Source organism: Dermacentor andersoni, chromosome 7 (assembly GCF_023375885.2).
Source record: "Dermacentor andersoni chromosome 7, qqDerAnde1_hic_scaffold, whole genome shotgun sequence".
NCBI lineage: Eukaryota > Metazoa > Arthropoda > Arachnida > Ixodida > Ixodidae > Dermacentor > Dermacentor andersoni.
In genome coordinates, this window is record NC_092820.1 from 66,868,402 (window position 1) to 66,889,159 (window position 20,758).

The window sequence follows — 20,758 nt, forward strand, 5'->3', positions numbered from 1 at the left end:
AGGTAACGTACGCTTTCACTGGAATTCGGCTTTAGGAAATATATCAAGTGTCGTTGTACTAGAGGAGCCTGCGACTACGGGAGTCTCGGCGAAACACGCCACCATTTTGTAGCATGTTTGTATTTGCGTAGTCATGAGCCACTATGATTTTGAAAGTTCTTATTGCCATCAGCCCACTCGGGCTAACCTTTTTACTTGTCTTACCTCCCGTCTACGTGTAAGCATGTGCTACATTCAGAGGTTGTGTGTGCGCATACTCCGCTGCCATGCAAATGCTGACAACGCGCAGTTTGGAGTTTCGGCCTCTAGTGAACACCAAAGCACAAGGAGCCTGTCTTTAGCCCTGCCCTCGTGCTTGCATATACAGCCTCCTGTGCCGTATCCCAAGACTTATACTTCCTTAGATTTTGAGTTGTTTCATAGAGAGTTTTGATATATTACTCGCAGGCACATCGGACACCGTCTATTCGCACAATGGAACAAAATGAGATTTCATGTCAGCACCGAAAACATGTGTAAGAATTGCCAAGGCTTTTACAATAGTATGAACTTAAAAACTAAATGTTCAATTAGAATATTCGCATAATTCATTTGTCTATTGTAAAACACACAACACAATGATTCACTGTGTACACAATGATTACGTAGCCTTATTAAGTAGTTTGCTTCAATTATTAGTAAAATCGAACGTGTCTGCAAATACTTGCAAAGCAACCAACTAAGGTGGTTGCTTGGGCTTGTTAATTCACGGTAAGAACAACGTACAGTGCCAAGAACAAGGACTGCGTGGGAGGACAAACACTGCGCAGTGTTTGTTTTTGCTCGTAAAGGAGCTGCGTTCAGCCAACTTCGCTCTTGGAGAAGCGTGTAAGTCGGTAATTAGTAAGGCAGATGGAAACCTACCTGTTTGAGAGACAACAATCTGCGCAGGAGGTTGAACATTGGGGAGTGCCTGGACGCCTCTGTGAGCCCCGTCGGTGTTGAGCACCTTCGCGAGGCTGAAATCTATAAAATTCGGTAATAATGTAAGTGGCTCACGACGCTTTCGGAATACTATATGCAAACATGTACAGGTGTAACCCATTCATCTTCTTTGTCAGCACCACACGAAGCCACCTTTACAGTCTAACCGGAGCTAATCTTGCTATTTCCATTGACTCTTCCAGAACACGATGTCACTTAGCTGTTCTCCCCAAAAGATTTGCAAAAATAACTTCGATTGTGTGCCGTACATATTAATCGCGCTTGTCTATAATACTGAATGCACTGATTTATACGCCATGATTTGCGAAAGATAGCACAGACGGACACCGCAATTAGGCCACACGTGGTCAACCTTATGCTCAGTCCATACGCTATAAGATGGACAAATTTCGGCCCGTATTCACAAATATTTTTGTGAATTCTTGTGAAAAAGAATCTTCGGCTATGCGGCGGCAATACCTAACAGCCAACGTGATTGTTATTCACATTGCAAACAATGGCAGGCGTACCCTTGCCGCTCACAACTCTTTTTAGTCTGCTCATTTTTGTCCCCCTCCTCAACATCAAAAATATTGGGAGATAGCTGAGTAGGTACTTTCTATGCATATATTTGCTGGCTTTAAATAAAAAAACTATAACATCATCGAGTAACCTTGTGCGTCGTAAACCATGCACTTAGTGCTAAAAGTATTGCTAGCGCAGAATAAATACTACGTTCACTTTCAGGACAGTAATTTGACCTCGCATTACTTTTCAGAACCAGGTAAAAGAAGATGAATGCATCTGTTCGCTGTTAACATTGTATACACCAACGCCACCGAAAAAACAACAAAAACATAGATACTATGTTACAATTTAATATACACCACAGATTACAAGTATGTGCCGCAATTTATTGCCTCTGTAAAAAATATTCTTTAACCCGACATCATAGTCATATTTTTTGTGTGTCAGGAGAAATTGTTAGGTTATACTGAGAGGTGAACAACTCGAAATCGAACTATAGTAGCCGCAGTCATGCTCCGTGAGTTTCATTGTAATCAATTATGATCAATTAACATTTTGCACGGAATAAAACAGACAAGCACTGCAAGAGTGATACTAGCCTCATGTACTTGATTGCAGCTAGTGGCGCCGTAGAGAGAACGAAAACACAATGGATATACAGAAAGGCCTGATAAATTGAGTCGATGAAACCTTCCCCGCACGCAAAGCACCAGTTTTCAAGCGACGTTCTGTATTTCTTTCGAGCTGCACATTTAAAAAAAAGATCGTATCAAATGGAAATCACCCAAAAGCATCAACTTTTGCGGCGCCTTGACTCTGCGATCAGAAGTTCCCATATGATAGTTAGGCCCAGTGAGGCTTCAAGGCAGAAACTAACCGAAAGCTTCAGAAAAATGGCTTGGTAAATGAACACTGTACAATATTTAAACTCCGCTGCGCTCACTTGTAAATATAGTATGAAATTAAAGTAAAACTTATGTTTGTTGCAGAAATTGAAGGTATGTATGCTTGGAATGAGGTGTCGCTCAATATGCAGCAACAATCATAAACACCGCAACAAGCATACCTGTGCAGTGGTCGACGACCTCTGAACAATGCGACTGTTTTGTTAGAGACTTTCTTTCTGCGCCAGCTTTTCAATGTCGCTATTTCCGCAATGATTTTAAATACGCATTCATTCTACTACCCATCATTAAGTCTGCTATCAATATTTTATACGCTTTATTTTTTCGTAGCCAGCATGCCGATTGATTCCGATACTCGCAGACATCTTTCTGTGGCTATGAAGGCAAATCTATGCAGGCAAAGTGCGCACAATTGACAGCGCTTCTGAAAAGAGTCTCGCGTTTTAGTCCACGTAAATTTCTGTTGGGGAGGAGTAAACATCAACACTCTATTATCAGCGGTTAAATAAGAAAGAACGCACCAATGAGTTAAAGGTTTACGTATTTTAAGGCTTTTTCCTTACTCGTTTGGGCAAATGCGAAACCCTCGGGCGTGAAAGCTGCGTCGATTCACCGTGTGTTCCGAGCAAGAAAAAGGACTGTCACACGCTGCCGTACTACTTGGCGCAGCAGCGAGGCGCCTGTAGCATTGTCGTCATTGTAACATAGCTTTTGATAAGTCGAATCGTTGTCCGCAGCTATGTTCAAGAGCATCCAACCTTATATTAGTTAGGACGACGTCTACTTTGGAAAAGCAAAATATCCTCTCGTCTACGCGGAGCAACCTTGAATGCGGAAGTGCCGTGTGTAGAATTGGCAAGATAATTAATGCACACAATACAGCGCTCATTTTCATGTCGGATAAAGGTATTGTATTTCTTTTCTGTTTTCGACTCTTCTCATGTGATGTATGTATCTTCCTGTCGTTTCTGACTATAAATGAAGCATCATGCGTTTTCTCAGCATAAATATCAGAAATAAACCGTTAGAGCACTTACACGAGATCTCCAAAATAATAGGCAACAGTATGTGCAACGTTTTTTCTCACCATTTTATCAAAGTCTGGCTACTTCACGAGAACTAGTGAATTGCTGGTAACAACACTGAAAGAAGGATACTGCTTCTATATTTAAGGAATTCAAAGCAATCGACAACAATAACAAAGATAAATTGAAAGACAGCATATTGTAAGCGCCTAAGGGAAGCCCTAAAGAGCTACAATTATTTGGGTTGATGACTATGGCGTCACCATTTCAATGCATAAGCACTACTATGCCTACCCAACGAGAAATTTGTTCGTCGCGTAAGACAATTAATGGCTCGTACTCCTTTGTGCAATGAGTCATATCCCCGTAAACAATCGAAATACACTCGCTCAGCAAAGTGAAGCGAACAGTTCATACATCAATTGAAATGCCCCATACAACACTTAGAACAGTACACATTTCAATAAGTAACAAGCTGATAACAAGCATCCCAACCATCAATAAAGCATTGCATACCCCCCTAAGCAAATGAAGTGGTGATTTTACAACACCTTCGCTAAATTAACCCCAATTCACCTTATTCACCAGAGAAGGGCGTAGGTTTGACTACCACGAAAAGTCGAGGGCTTGAATGCCTTAATTAGCTATATACTAATTAACTGTGACTAATTACCTTAACCATAGTTAACACCCAATGTCGTGGGTTCCAGTGCCGTAATAAACTGCCTCATGTTCCCTATCATACATGATAAGCGACCGACCGATAAGGGTTGATAAGGGTTACATACTGGTCGCATCAAGTTTCATAATTTTGTTAATGGCACCACGCTCCGTGGAGATGAGCAACTGGCACAATGCTCAAGCATACTTAGCTCTGCCAGAGCAGATTGTGCGTGAGTTTTTTGGTACTTTGTGTCGGAATTTCATATTTGATGTCTGTTGAAATCACTACAAAGTCTGCATTATGAGTATTCCTTCCCTTTCAAGAAGCTGGCAAGTAGGTTAGTAACTCTGATGGATCCTTACACTTCCACAAGGCTGCAATATGCGCTTCAACCTAACTGTTGCTTCTCATTATCGTGGTCACTTTCTGTGTGGGAAATCTTCCAATACACTTCTGAACACGACAATATTATAGTTCCATGCATTCTTAAGTTTTACAGATAGAATGGTGCACGAAGTCTTTCTGGTGAAGTTTTAACTTCTACAGCACTATTCTGTCCTAGCCGTAGTTTCATGGGATTGCAGTAAGGTAGAAAGCTAGCTGGGCGAGTTGTAATTGATAAATTCTTCGAATGAGCGTGGCAAACAACGGCAACACAAAAAGGAAGGGCACAGGTCAAACGCTGTCCTGGGTGCTTCTTGCAGCTTTGATGTCGATATTGATTCTGGATCCTTTCATTGTAAAAAGCGCTTGTCCTATCTCCTTCCTTCCTTGTGTTATCGTCGTTTTTCGCAGTGATTCAAAATAAGTTCAAGGTATTTATGAAACTAAATTTCTGCCCAAAGGCACCAGTTGCATTTTTCCTGATACTGTTACTTCGTTCACGGGTTCCTTTGGCAGCAGGGCATGAGACCTAGTCATGTCGTTAGCATGCACGCGTGAGTAAGATACACGAAGATGCCACATGAACTGATTTCTCGAGACCTGATTTTCTTTGTTCTCGCTGTGCATCTAACATTCATGAACGTGTATAACCGTTATACTGTCGAAAAAGACTGCATTCCTCAAATACTATATATGGTGAATATAGATTAATATTATGGCATTTTTTCTAAAAACAAGTGTGCGCTTATATAACTAATATGTTTACATAGTGTTAAAGTACACAATCATATGAATTCTTACAGAAATATACTATCGCAGGAATTATCAAAATAATAATTGGCAACGGCGAATCGTTACCCATAAAATCACAGCAGATACTAAGAACAAATATTAGCCTGTTTTAAGAGGGTGGCCTGTAACGCTGTTGACACGTATGCTTGCTTATTTGTCTCTGGTGACCGCTTTTCACCGGCGAACAAAGGTCAAACGCTATCGCGCCGCGCATGACGCGCCTGCATGCGACGCAAGTTTCTCGAATGTTATTTATGGTTCTATCTGTTGGGTGTTGTCACCGAACCTCGTGGAATTTGAGTGCATGGACGACGCTAATGATGTAGGACTTTCCTGGAGGCACGCGGGTGCCATCAATTACGCTGGAACATTCGAGCAGTCATGTAAAATAGTCGACGCGCTTTAGCAGCCGATGAGATTTACGACGATCTATGAGTGTGCTCGCCGCTAACAATGCGCTGAGTGTTACTTGTTTGCCTCGGCATAGGTTCGTCCAATAAAAAGTTAAGTTCCGAACTCAGTTTTAACATTGCGTCTTTCTTCAATTTCAACGACTGAACGAATTCTGCGGTTTTACGTGCGAAAACCGCGATTCCATTATGAGGCACCCCGTAGAGGCGTACACTGGTATAATTTTGACTACCAGAGAATTTTTTAAAGTGATCTCAGTGATCTCGGTAAAGTGATCAAGTGATTTCGCCCCCACCAAAATTTGGCCGCTGCGGCATTGATTTGATGCCGAGATCTTGAGTACAGCAGCGCAATACTATAGCGGCTAAGCCACCAGGACGTTTTCTTCACCGTCACTACCACGTAGTAATATTTCTGGTTTCTCTTTCTGGTTGAAGTTAGACAATGTCATGGCGCAATATTGGGAAATAGCGACATATACGTACGTTAATCAAACTCTGGTAACCGACACGACGGTTTTAATTGGACTTTCACAGAATATAAATACTCAGCGTGCAGTTTTTGTGACCAATATACAATGTCCTTTTATTGCACGTTGGGTTTGACGAAGAAAAATGAGTATTAACGTCAAGATGTCTTTACTCGTCACCTCACTACAGGCGACTACACAGACCGTATTCCGAACGCCCTGCCAGCCGTCCTACAATATAACATCTCGGCTTCCCGTGCCCGACATTGCAAAGGTTTTGTTTTTCATAGAGAATCGTCCTCAAGTTGGCAGTAAATAAGCAATGTCATATATTTATTTTTGCTGTATATTATCTTAGTTTTCCTTGTCATTACTTCCATGAATTTCGTAAATTATACATGTAAGAGTACAAATACCTACACGGCTATAAATTAATGCGTCTTCAAAAATGCATAAAGCTCGAAATTCATTTACTGCATCGGCAACAGTTACTCTACCGGGGGCGCCGCAGTGTTCTCAGACATAAAAAAAACTGATTCCAAATATAACCGCGTCCTTGTACATTACAACGTTACCTTTCACACCCTAGAAGACACATGTACAGACGCTACCCCTCTCTTATTCTTAAGTGGGGAGCAAGACCTCGCACGTATTACCGTTTAGGTTGCAGGTGTACGTTTCCAAAGGAGCTTGAGTTTGAAGCACCAATGTCAGTGTGGTTGGAAATTTTTTGATTTTCTACACAATAAGCCATTCTCTTTCAGCAGTAAGCACAGCTATCCTCACTGGTAAGGTTCACGTGCGTCCGTGAAATGCGAGAAAGCTAGGCGACCTAAATAATTAAACGGTATAGACCTCAATTATTATGAACAAAACCCTATGCTAGCAAGACTGTTGTATATTAATCGTTGTTGCTCTGTTCGCAAACCATTCTAACACCTGCCTCTTCTGCACAGTGCAGGTTAATTCCAGCTCCAACTGTGTGAACACCAGCGACATCGACGTTATAACTTTGGAAGAGCGCTAGCTTTGCTCACGTGAGCAGATTATTAGGGCGAAAGGCTTAGATGACTGATGAGTCGAAAATTTGACTGTGCAGAAAATTCAACGGCACTAAAATTCACTGGAACAAAAATTGGAGGTCCAATATTTGTTGGGAGTCGATCACAAGACCTATGTAACGAGTCAAGCCTTCTACCGTTGGTATGAGCCGAACCCACGGCCTTTGTCGTAACTTAAGCCAAAGATACATAATATGGCACTTAGCCACATGGTACCACCATGTGCTGGAGCCACATGATGACACCAACAAAGGTCGCAGGTTCTAGTGCCTTAAGCAACGCTGCCTTAATTAATATAGATTTAGTTAAGGGCCTAAAACCCGCGCGCTGTGGTGGGAGCCGAACCTAGGACCTTTGGTGGGAGTCGAACACTCGAGCTTTGGTTGTGGCAAAAATAATAACTGTGCTGCCTAGCCACCTAGTGTTACAAACAAAGGCTGTGGGTTTGCGCGCCGTAATTAACGCTACCTTAATTAAGATAGAATGAGTGAAGGCTTTCAAACCCACGACCTTTGGTGTAACTTAGGGCGTAGTTATCAAGGTACAGTTAATTAGGATACAGTGAATTCCAGCACTCGAACCCATGATCTTTGGAGGGAGTCGTACGCTCTATAAACCAAACACGATAATTGTTAAAGCCAAGCTTACTTTCTTTAGTATAATACCACGCCCATATATGTATCTATGTTTTATTTTATTGTGCGGCTGAAGCCCAGTTCTGCCGTTGCGGCGGTCGAAAGATGCATTACGCAGTCCAGTGCACGACCTCTACGGGCGTTGACATCCACAACGCTCCTGTAGTTCAGGAGGGACGTCGAACCACGCGGCTGGGGGCGAACTTCATTGGTCTCGCTTTTGCCGCGCACCCGGCCGCGACAGCTCAGTTGTTGTGGCATCGCTCTACTGAATGCGAGTTTTCGATCTTATCCGCGGCGGTCGCATGCCTATGGGCGTTCAGAGCCAGAACGGTCGTGTAGCGTGCTTTGGGTGCAATGTGAAAACAAAAAAGGTTTTCAAATGAATCCGGGGAGTCTTCTGCTCACGCGTTTTTTGTAAGAGACTGTGCAGTTAAGGGACGTTGAACCCCATAAATCATTGTTTCGATTTTACCGTGTGTATGGTTGTGTGATTTAAAAAGGCAACGCCGGACGCGTCTCATTGTCTCGCCGACCCGGGCCGCTCCCGAAAGCGGTGCCGTGTCACGTGGTGTCTGAAAGCGCTAGTCGTCACGAAAGACACACAGTGGAATTGGCGCGCTCCGCGCTTTTATACTGAATTGGCGTTATCAGACCCAACACACACGTCATGTATCTCAAAGTACTAACTTGCATAAAGGAAGAATAGTTAACGGGGTTGTTATGCACTGTCATGCACGCTAATGTTGCTCGACCTCCTCGATGCCACGCTGTGATCCTGAATTCAGACTACAAATGGCCAGAATATTTTTGAAAACTCAAATTGTCAACACGTTTTACCTCCTCAGAAAGACTAAACTTGCTTCTCCATGCGCTGTTCCATGGCATATGTGCTAATGAAGTGCTAAAAGCCCAACTAAGCAGTGAGATAAAGTTGGGCTCGTCCATGGCATTGCTAGAAAATGCAAAGTACCGCTGACGGTCTGCGTTCCCCTTTGACCATTTCTACCCGAAATCCGTGCATGAACCCATGTCGTCCATGATATGAAAGGGGTTAATACGTGGAATACCGAATTACTGCTCAAGCTGAAACTGGTTCAAATTGTTAGTTTGGGCACGGAATATTTATTTTATTAACCGACACGTTGAGTTCATCGCATTGCTGAGCTTATCTGATTATAGAGAGAACCGCAAAGACATAACGAACCTCAGGGAAACATGCAAACAAAGCTTCGCTTTCAATCGCCACAGCATAGAACGGAGGCGTATGCTTAAGCAGTACATGGTGGCGCACACTACCAATAGAGAGAGCGCTGTGATCGCGATCATATGTCTGCAAAGATTTCCGCTCCGGACGCGCATGAGAACGTCGTAAACTTCATGAGTAGCTTAAGTGGGATAGGCTGGCGTGGTTTTCTACTATGTTCAGTGTCATCAATAAATTTATTAGCGATAGTTATTCCACAGCAACTCAGCTATCTACAGCATAAATAGCATTATCTATAGTTATGCCTCAATAAAATAGCATCCTAAGCGCCATCCATGACCCAAGCACGCAGAAAGCAGTTTACGTAAGCTTTCACTGGAATTCGGGTTTCGGAAATCTATTAACATGTTTTAATACTAGAGAAGCCTGCGACTACACCAGTCTCGGCTAAACACACACCCGTTTTCTATGATGTTTGTAATTGCGTAGTCATGAGCCACTATGATTTTACAAGTTGTTATTACCATCAACTCGCTCTGCCTAAGCTTTTTACTTGTCTTTTATTTTATTTGTATTTACTTTGCGTATGCCCAGGCGCATTTTATTTCGTCTATTCATACAATGGAACAAAATGAGATTTCATGTCTGCACCGAAAGTATGTGTAAGAATTGCCAATGCTTTTAAATAGGATGAATTTAAAAACTAAACGTTCAATTAGAATATTCACATAATTCAGTTGTCTATCGGAAGACAGACAACACAAGCATTCACTGCGTATAAAATGATTACGTAGCCATACTAAGCAGTTTGCTGCAATTATCAGTAAATTCGAACGTGTGTGCAGATACTCGGAAAGGTGAACCAGGGTGGTTCCTCGGGCTTGTTGGTAATTCATGGTAAGAACAATGTAGAGCGGCAAGGACAAGTACTGCGAGCGATGACAAACACTGTACAATGCTTGTCGCCTCTCGCATTCCTTGTACTTGGCGCTGTAAGTTTTTTTTTTTTTACGTGTTTACTCGCAAAGGAGCTGCATTCGGCCAACTTCACGCTAGCAGAAGCGTGTAACTCGGTAATTAGTAACGCAGACTGAAACCTACCTGTTTTAGACACAACCATCTGCGCTGGAGGTTGAACATTGGGGAGTGCCTGGACGCCTCTGCGACCCCCGTCTGTGTTGAGCACCTTCGCGAGGCTGAAATCTATAAAATTTGATAATAATGTCAGTGGCCCACAACGCTTTCGGAATACTCTATGCAAACACGTACAGGTGTAACCCATTCATCTTCTGTGTCAGCACCATACTAGGCCAGTTTTATAGTCTTCCCGGTGCTTAACTTCCTCTTTCTTTTGACTCTACCAGAACACCATGCGCCTTAGCTGTTCGTGCCAAAACATTTGCAAAAATAAATTCGATTCCGTGCCGTACATATTTTTCGCGCTCGTCTGTAATACTCAATGCAGTGATTTATACGCCATGATTTGCGACAGATAGCACAGAGGGACACCGCAATTAGGCTACACGTGGTCTACCTTATGCTTAGTCCATACGGTAGAAGACGGACAAACCTCGGCATTCATTCGACTAGCCATTATTAACTGTGCTTCTTTGCCGTAGCCTGCATGCGATTGATACAAATACTCGCGGGCATCTTTCTTTCACAGCTATAGAGGCAAAGCGCGTAAAATTGAGAGCGCTTCTGAAAAGAGTCCCGCGTTTTAGTCCACGTTAGTTTATGTTGGGGAACAGAAAACATGAATAGTTTATTAGCAATGGCTAAATAAGACAGAACGACCACTGAGTGCAAAGGTTTACTTATTTGGCGGCTTTTCCCATCCCCGTCTGGGCAAATGCGAAACTGTCGCGCGTAGGAGCTGCATCGATTCAGCGTCTGTTCCGAGCAAGCCAAAGCACTCTCAAACACTGCCGTACTACTTGGCAGGGTAACGCATGTGCAGCCGTCACGCCCCTGTAGCTTTCCCTTCGTAGCCACACAAACTTTTTCGCAAGTATACCTTTTGATAAGTCGAATCAACGTCGGCAGCTGATTATGTTCAAGTGCGTCCAACCTTATATTAGGTAGCACTTCGTTGACTTTGCAAAAGCAACATCTCCACGACGCTACGCCGAGCATCCTTTAATCCGGATGTGCCGTGAGGAGAATGAGCAAGAACATTTGTGTACACATTAGAGCGCTTATTTTCGGGCCGCATAAAGGTAGTGTATTTCTCTTCTGTTTGCGACTCTTCTCATGCGATGTGCGGTATCCTGCTGTCGTTTCTGAATATAAATGAAGCATCGTGCGTTCGCTCAGCATAATAATCAGAAAATGATTTAGAGCAGCTAAAAGAGAACTAATGTGCAGCACTATGTATAATGTTTTTTTTTCCTCACCATTGCATTAAAGTGTGACTACTTCTCGAAAACTAAGGAATTGTTCGTAACGACCCTGAAAGAACGATACTTCTTCTATATTTAATCAGTTCGAAGCAATCGACAGTAATAGCAGCTAAATTGAAAGTGAACATATTGTAAGCGCCTAGCGGAATCCATAAACAGCTACAATTCTCTTCGTTGATCAATATGGCGTCGCTTTTAAATACGTAAGTGTTTCTATGCCTACGGAACGAGAAATTTGTCCGCCACGTAAGACAATGAATGGCTCATACCCCTTCAAGCAATTACTCATACCCCCGTAAGCAATAAAAATACAGGCATTCAGCAAAGTGAAGCGAACAGTTCATACATTAACTGAAATCCCCCATACAACACTTAGAACAGCACATGTTTCAATATATAACAAGCTCGCAACAAGCGTCCGAACCATTAATAAAGCATTGCATGCGCTCCTCATAAAATAAAGTGGCGATTTTGCAACCTATTCGCTAAATTAACCTCAATTCACCTTATTTACCACAAAAGCCAAATTGGCGGTTGACAATTTGAGAGTTATCTTTACCAAAGCCTCCGCCCTGTTGTCGGGCTCAACGCCGCGCGCAACATCCGCATCACACCAGGAAGGAGCTTTCCACCGATCCTAACTCTATTGCATGCGTAATCATGCGAACCACAATTAAAACTTACGGTCGGATACCTCCGAGCATCGACATGCAAGAATTCTTCCAACTTATACTGTGTAGAAACACGACTGCCTCTAACTATTCACTTCGAACTTACTGCAGTGAAGTAACAGTTAATTATTCACTTTTAGTGTATTGCGCTGCTGAAAGCGATAATTATAATCTCACGTAACTTATTTGCACAGGCGGTCCTCGCGTGTCTCGAACTGCCTAATTTTAAGACAAGCAGAAAGCTTAATTTCGAACACCGTATATGTATATACCTCTACCACGGGGTCCTGTCATCCCACATTTAGCACACTCTACTCTTTTTTTTTTTCACTTTGACGCTACTATCCCCAAAACATTAAATGTAATCTTTAAATTACGTCACCAAGAAATGTCATTGAATAAACGCGATTATCGACACGTAATTCTTTACGTATACATGTCTGCTTTCTGCAGCCCCGTACGACCTGTGGATTACGCAACTTGTATAGCTAATTGTTTGACACGTCCGACTCGGAGCAGCTTGGGCCTCGATATGCAACACGACTGGCGTGTCTGATTTTCTTTACACATTCGTGTGCTAAAACTTTAACTCAGGACTTATTATCTTTTCATTTTCCTTTCCAATGTTTTTACAAGATACCTTCATAGACTGCACAAAGCCCTTCGGTCACAAGCAGGCTATAGAAGCAGCCTAAATGCTGAAAAGGGAAGATTGCATCAACAGTATATCGATTATAATTGAGATTTTATTACGAATAGATGAAGCTCACGCCGCTCAAGCGGGGCCTTAACTATGTTGCTTTTGGAGTGAATACCAACTTTCTGACAACCTCTGGCGACAATATTTGCTACGTTTTATGCTGTTTGAAATAATTTCTTTCCGGTTCGAAAATGTGCGCAAATGCTACCAAGCCGCACACGTCCTCCTAACCTTCCCCTTCGACGAGCGCGCGATAGATAAGAAATGTTGACTGATTATTACCTTTCATGGGGACAGCTAACTGCGATGCGAGGCTTATTTTATTCCGTCGTTTCTCCTCATCATCATTCTTTTCAGGGCTGGGTTTCTTTGCATGCCTGCGTTCTGGAAAGTCCAATGTGCATGTTAGCGTAGTGGTATTGGTATTGACTTTTTCATTTGGCACAAGCAGCTTATGGTCGAAACCCTATCTGTGTACCATACCGGTTACGCTTTTCCTGAGTAGGCGTGCATAAAAACAAAAAAGAACCGTTCTTTCCTGCTTTAAAACTTGCATTAACTGCTATTCTATCCACCCTATCCAATCATTAGCATATTAGTATTAGAATGTTAGCATCAGGCCACATTCCTCTTTGTACACTCTCTTTTCAATCACAAAACGTGCGAGATATCTTTTGCATCATGACCTGTTAAAGAAAAGAGGGATGCTTTGCTTTTGAGACAACACAGGTTTTTTTTTTCGACGCATATTTCTGATAGATATAGAACACGTTTGGAACGAGGTGAGCCGGAGTCAAGATTGTATGTGTTTGAAGTCCATCTAAAGAAAAATAAGCAAAGAAAAAGCTGCTTTGTTTGCTCCCCTTGGCAAGACCCATTTCATTAATTAGTCTTTTTTAGGCGTCGAAGACTCTCTAGGCTTCATATCGACTCAACACAATAAAATGGGAGCAATGATCCTTTTGAGAATTATTATTCAACCTGCCCTTTTTACCTTCCGTTCAGATGCCTCGCTTTATCTTCCTGGTGAGTGACAACTTCTCACCTAACCTATTCCTTACGACCTGCCTGCAGGCTGTAACTGTAAGACCGTTCACTCTTCCATAAATAGACTGCCATTTGGACCACTCTGCCATCGTATATTAAGAGCCCGCGATAGCTTGCGGACCCTTGTATTCCGCCACCCCCATAGTATATGTACTGTGCGAATGGAATACTATTGTATTGCAGTATTAGAGCATGCAACTATATTTATATAAAATTATAATAGTACTACTTAGCTGGAGTGCTTCTCATTATTCATTGCATGGCTCCTTTCTACTTGTTTGCCCTTAAACTAGCAGTAGGAATAACGCACAATAGATTAAAATATATGTTACTTAGTCCTTATGAACTATGAAGAAGGCTCAGTATAGTGGATATTTCTTGAGGTTAGTGCTAATAACACACTGTTGGTTGTTAGCAAAGCGGGACTAATCTTGTAGAGCTGAATGAGGATTACTAGAGGCGATGCTGATACTCGTTCAGCGCACGTAGCACTCTATAGTGAACATGGTCACGGTGATGGTTTAGCGCTTATCGCCTAAATCACAAGAAAAGGACAGGAATAGTTACCAGCAGGCACTTCGCGCGTCTGGCTGTAGTCTCTGACGGTGTATTCTGCAAACACACAAAAAAGCTGTAAACTTTTTCTAGAGGTTATACCGCACAGCTGCGCGAGATAAGGCATAATTTTAGCATTATTTAACATATTAGAACCTATCATATTTAGAACGGTTCTTGGGCTCCATAGATGAACGGCAGGCCTTCACAGTGGAAGCAGGCCTTTGTATGATGAACAATACACATCTTGGCAGCTGATGTTTCGTAAACCTCTTGCGAACGCATGGCAAATGCACCTCCGATGCCAGCGAATGATAAAGTGCGGATTACAATCGAGAACCAAAAATATATTTCCAGTGTTATCATGGCACTTTCAAAGTATTCCGGAAAAAAAAAGACTCGTGCTGCAACGTATCGCAATGTGCGTACGCAAGATATTGCTGTGCCGTAGCCTTTACGTTACAATTGTGTTTTTTCTGTCGTAACCCCCATGCCTCTGTGCCCTATATATACGCTCATTCAATAAACAGGAAGAGACTGCTTCCTTGACGCTGGTGGGCGTCACTTCATCCGTCACGAGACAAAACATGGTGCCAGAAGTGGGGTGAGGCTCGATCACTTCACTGAGGAACCTCAATGCGCCTAGGACTTACAACGGTTGCTGGGTGTGGGCCGCTTGAAGCAAATACGAAGACAGCATAGCCACTGCATCTAATTGAAGACGGCGGACGAAGTTGGACGCTGTTGAAACATATATTTGAACATGTTTTGCTAGCAACGTCAGCTACCAGCAAACCAAAATCAGAAGCAGCGCAAGCGACGCTATCCTTGTGTCCGGTAAGGACGCAATTGAAGACTTTAAGAATTTTTCGTTTGGCGAAGGAGAGAACCAAGAAGTCAAGGCCACGGTCGTCGCAAATTTTGAAGCGTACTGTGTCGAGAAAGAGGACGAAGTCCACGAACGGTATGTGTTTCGGTCACGAGTGCAGGGCGAGGCGGAGCCATTGGAAGAGTTCTTTCGGCACGTGAAATGGCAGGGTATGCACTGTACCTCCGGTACAAGCATAGACGACAAGGTTGGCGACGAAATTGTATTCGGTACGAACTGCAATTGCCCATAAGAAAGACGGCAAAATGAGCGCTAGCATGGTTTCCAGAAGAATCGGAGAGTACTACCAGATGACGCGCTGGGAAGACATCGAGGCGGAGCTGGCTGGTTGGAATTTCTTTTCACGTGTAGACGCTAACTCCGGCTTCCACGAGATCCCCCTTGATGAGCGTTCGTCGAAACTTTGCACGTTCACAATGCCTCTCAGTCAGTACAGCTTTCTCTGGCTCTCTCTTCGAATCGCGTCCGCTAGCGTGGTACTTCAAAAAGCATTGAATGAGGTGTTTGACGACATTCTTGGAATAAGGGCGTACGTGGATGACGTCCTCAGTTGGAGTAGGGCCAAATAAGAGCATAGCAAACGTCTAAGGTATGCACTAAAAGCAGCTGAAGCTGCAGGCCTGACGCTCAATCGCTCAGTCTTGCAAAATGCGTGTAAAGAAATTACATCTTTAGGAAACGTAATCAGCAGCGAAGGAATAAATCCTGGTCTAGCGCTGAACGAAAGCGTAATAAACATGCCAAAACCGCAAACAAAGGGGGCAGTACAAAGGTTACTTGGTGTAGTAGGCTACCTGAGCCAGTACGTGTCTTCCCTATCCCTGCGAACACCAGATTTCCACAGTCCTGCCAGCCAAAGCGTTATCTTCAACTGGATAAGCAACCACGAGCGGGAATGGAAAGATATATGCGACGCACTCACCAAGGCAGCATTACCACAATTACTATGAATTTTCGACCCAGAGAAAGAAACGAAAGTAATGTCAGAAGCGTCACAGAACGGCATTGCCTTGGCTCTGTTGCAGCGCCACGGGGAAATTTGGAGACATGTCGCTTAGGCATTTAAAGAACTGACTCAGTGTGAACAGTGACATTCACAGATCGAAGAAGCGATGGCTCTCGTATTCGGATGTGAGAAATATGACCGCTTTACATAAGACCGCATTATCATGCTTGAAATCGCCCAATGACCACTTAGAGACATATAAAAAAATGCCATGGGCGTCTTGCGGTGGAGTTTGAGGTATAGTAGCGGCGCCTGGTGGCGGCGCGGGAAACGACATCTGGGTCGTACCAGCTTGGGTCGTATTGAGCCCTGGCTGTGGCGAAGCACGTTTCTAGGCCGAGTTTTGCGTCGATTCGCACTTTCTTCTGCCCTGTTGCGAGTGCGAAAAGGCTCGTCACTTCTCACAGACCATGCCGACCACGCCGCGAGCTCGTCGCAGCCTATAGTTTAACGAAAACGGACTCTCCGTGAGACGTAATGCTGGAAGCAGAAGGAATCGGCGACGCCGATCCGCAGAGACCTAGCTCAGCCTCGAAAAAGCGTCACCGTCGTTACTTCTGCGTCGTCGGCTGCCATGAACAGGAAGGCCTGAATCCCAACATCAGATTCTACCGCTTTCTTTCAAGGCCTTACGAAGCGCTGGTTAGCTGCAGTTCGTCGCGCTGGGTAAGCGAAACTTCGCGCCATGCTGACTGCTTCGCCTGTCGTGAACCTTGCTTACCTGCGTTCAAAAATTCGGTCTTTTGCACCTACAGTCCCGACGGCAGACCGACATAGCAGCAGGCATGGCTGGTGATTCACGATTCGAGACCCGTCCACAGCGACAATTAACAATTCCACCCGTGCGAAGTGGTGCGTATAAATGAGCACAAATGGTCGGGCTGATTCGGTGACAATTCACTACCACTACGAGCAGCACAGGTTAGAGAGTTAAATGTGCTTATGCTTGACCTCAAGCCAGCACGTTGAGGCAGCGCAGTAAGGTAGTATTGATTGCAGCATATCGATGTTCGAGCGCTGTCATTAAAAGCCACATCAAGCGAGCAGTGCACGAGCTCGCGCGATTCGCACGTACGTTACTGCGAGCTCATAGCATTGCATCAGTTATTCATCAATTGCTAAAGGGACAGATAGCCGCTACTACAGTGCAGCAGGCATAACTACTTGTCTAGCGGCATGCAGTCAACAAAGATTGCAGGAGGCCCGCCGTGTCGCGGCATGTCGAAAGACCGCTGCCGTCGCGGCGCGTACGATCGTGCGATCGAGCAGTTCCGTACACATGATGCCGGCTTATCGCTGCTGTGAATTCATTTATACGAAGCATTTCCTCGCGTTTGTGTGCCTGAATCTAGCAGCGTGCGAACTTTACCTGAAGTTCAACTTCGTACGCGACTCGCTTCACTTGCGATTGACAGCGCGCTAAAACTTCGCCGCTTACTTCTTGAACGGCGTACACGTATTCGGCGTTGCATAAGTTATTGCCTTTACGCAGCGTGCCACCCTTGAAAAAAATCTTCGGCGCCCGATATTCGCTGCAAGCCGCCGTACAACAAAACCGAAAGTGGCGGGTCCATATTGTAAACGTGCTTTCCGAAGCAGACGACCGAGCTTGGTACTACCCAGTTGAGGACAGAGGGCGCTTTTTAGCACCGTTTTCGCAGCGCCCCCTAGGCAATGCAAGAGCCCCATAGAGGATATGTCACCAAAAGTGCAGGGTTCTTTCTTACGGCTGCTCAAGCACGATTGCGTACTAACTTTTGTTCCCCGCAAATAGATGGATTTGCCCAACACCCGTTTTACTTGGTTGGCTCCGACGGACGTGAGCCCCTTGAACAAGAAAGATGTCGAAGTATATGCTATCACCGTTTTGTCCGCAATGGTAACAAAACACTTGCACTACTTGCGCGTGAGACCTGCTGCAGAACACTGCAGAATTATAAGGCTGACTGTCCACTCAAATCTGTGGCTACTCATCTTTCAGTAGTCAATGGTATACTGCTCAAAGGAACCAAAGTCATTATACCTACAAGCAGGCGGTCCGACGCATTGAAACGCATTCATACAGGGCATCTTGGTATAACTAAATGCAGAGCAAATGCAAGGCAGCTGGTGTACTGGCCGAACATCAACGCTGACCTAGAATCGCTGATTCAGAGTTGTTCGATCTGCAGGAAGTGTGCTTATAAGCAACCATCAGTGCCACTGAAGCTCCGCACCACTTCAGCCCAAGCACGGTACCGCGTTTGGGTGGACATATACCATGTGCTGAGAAATACTACCCCACCACTTCAATTTAATGTCGAATTTTCCAGATGTCGACCCGACAGCATCGGCGTCATCGAACGATTGGAGCCATAATTTCTCGATTCAGAATCCCGATTGAAGTATGCAAAGATAATGGTCCACAAATCACAAGTCATGCTTTCGTGCTTTGCCGAGCTGTAGGAGTTACAACATGTTACGTCAAGCCCATCGGAGAGCCAAGAAGTATGCTGGTTTGGTGGGTGACGTTTTCCTGCGCGTTAAGTGTAAGAGGTTGCGTGATGAAGCGCTGTTTCTTCCATCTTATGGGCTGGCCATAAAAGAAAGGGCAGGCAGTTTAACGAATTATCAAGAAAACCGCAGAGGTGAATGAAAACTTTTGGCTCGGCATGCTGAATTACAGGTAAATCCCACTGGAATATGGCCGATCGCCGCATGAGCTGCTGCAAGCGAGGTGCCTGCGCTCGTCTGTACCAGACTTCGGACCTCAGGCTGTCGCCCATGTCAAGAAACATGAGTAGAGGAGCAACGCCGCCCGGTGCCTGGTGCCTGGCCCCTCTTCGTAACGAAGACGTCTTCTGTATCATAAGGACATCATGGGACCGCAAGACCAAGGTGGCATGCTGGCGCGCCTACTTCGTGGAAACCGAGAACTGCAAGATTCTGGCGTGCAACCTGCAGTATCAGCTGGTAACAAAGGAGCAATTCGACTTCGACAGCGACGAGCCCAGTGAGGACAACGCACCAAGCAAGAAAGAGTCGTTGACTCTGCCATCGACATCAGGGGATTCAGTTTTCCCAAGTGCAGTGACCAGCCCGGCACCCTAGCTGCTCTAGATGCCTACGCGGGTGACAAAGCCATTGATACGGCGAGAATTTCAAATAGATAAGCCATCAGCATTAAATGAAGTCGTCGCGAAACATGTGAAGGAGGGAGATGTAGCGTATTGCAATGTATCGCAATCTGCATGCGCAAGATAGCGCTGTGCCCTCACCCTCATGTGACAACTGTGTTGCTTCCGTGTTGACCACCTTGCCTGTGTTGCCCTATATATACGCTCCTTCAATAAACAGCAAGGTACTGCTTCCTTGACACTGGCGTGAGTCACTTCTTCCGTCGCGAGACGAAACAACTGTCTAATAAGAGAAGGAGGTTACAAGATAACATTTTTGGGTAACTATACAATGGTCTACGGAATATTCTTTCTGTGCCCGTATCACCCACGAGGGAGCAATTTTGTCCCTTATAATCCTAAGACGACATCAAGGCGAGCTAGCCATCCAGATTAAGAAAAGTGACTGAGTCTGCCGAGTGAAATAATATTGCAAACAAGGTGCTGTTATTTCTAGAGCATTTTACTGCATTATAGCCACAGCTGTTATCAGAAACCTCGAAAGCTGTTATGTAGAATATTGATCCCGGGTATTGCATAGATACATCGCGAACTATTAGAAAATCATTTATGCTATTCTATCATATCTTGTTGTGTCGCCAAAGACTTCAACAAGCAACCATCAAGTGTATTACCAATACTGCTGGATGACATGACTGTCTAAGATGCAGCATCGTTCAGGCAATGAAACACGGATTCCAACATTTCTACAAATTTAAGACGGCCAACACATTGACTCCATAACCAATCCTCTCTTTCAGGAGCTCACCGGGGTGCTTAACAAAAAAAGTTTTTTTTTTTCGTGTACGTAACGTGCCAATAAATAATAGGAATGGGCGTGCTAGGAGCTCATTTCAGTGTGCTGTCTTCCTTTTTCATGAGGCTATTACATTCAATGCAAAGTACATTCAATGCAAGGCCCCGCAAAATAGCTGATGTATTATGGTAAAAATAGCCTACAACGTAGGTTACTTTATTGCAGTAGTAACGTAAAAGAAATGCTTTGCATTTAAAAGCTACCCCATTCAAGGAATTTGTTAGAAATGAGATCCTAATGCTATGGAAGTCCGGGATTGTCAAGGCGAACTGCTGGCTTAACCTTGCCTGTTATGTTGTCGAGATTGCCGCAAGCATTGGTGTCTCACCTTTATTTTATGAAGCGGCACTATAGCTGCTTCCACTAGGAATCACACGTAAACGAGAGCGCAATATTCTCCTGCTCAAACTTTAATCTAGAGTCCCGCAATAAATAATTCGCTGTTTTCGCAAGTTATACATCACTCCGCAGC

At 44.2% G+C, this 20,758-nt stretch overlaps 1 protein-coding gene across 1 annotated transcript in view; it reads right to left on the reverse strand.

The window, feature by feature from the left end:
- Positions 1 to 20,758, reverse strand: part of LOC126534365 (uncharacterized) — a 65,599-nt gene that overhangs the window by 30,077 nt on the left and 14,764 nt on the right. Inside the window, exons 7-10 of the mRNA XM_072289470.1 lie at positions 14,432 to 14,476; positions 13,100 to 13,201; positions 10,146 to 10,247; positions 904 to 1,005 (exon numbers count right to left, since the gene is read on the reverse strand). Coding sequence (XP_072145571.1) covers positions 904 to 1,005; positions 10,146 to 10,247; positions 13,100 to 13,201; positions 14,432 to 14,476 — 351 coding nt within the window. The remainder of the gene's footprint in view (positions 1 to 903; positions 1,006 to 10,145; positions 10,248 to 13,099; positions 13,202 to 14,431; positions 14,477 to 20,758) is intronic.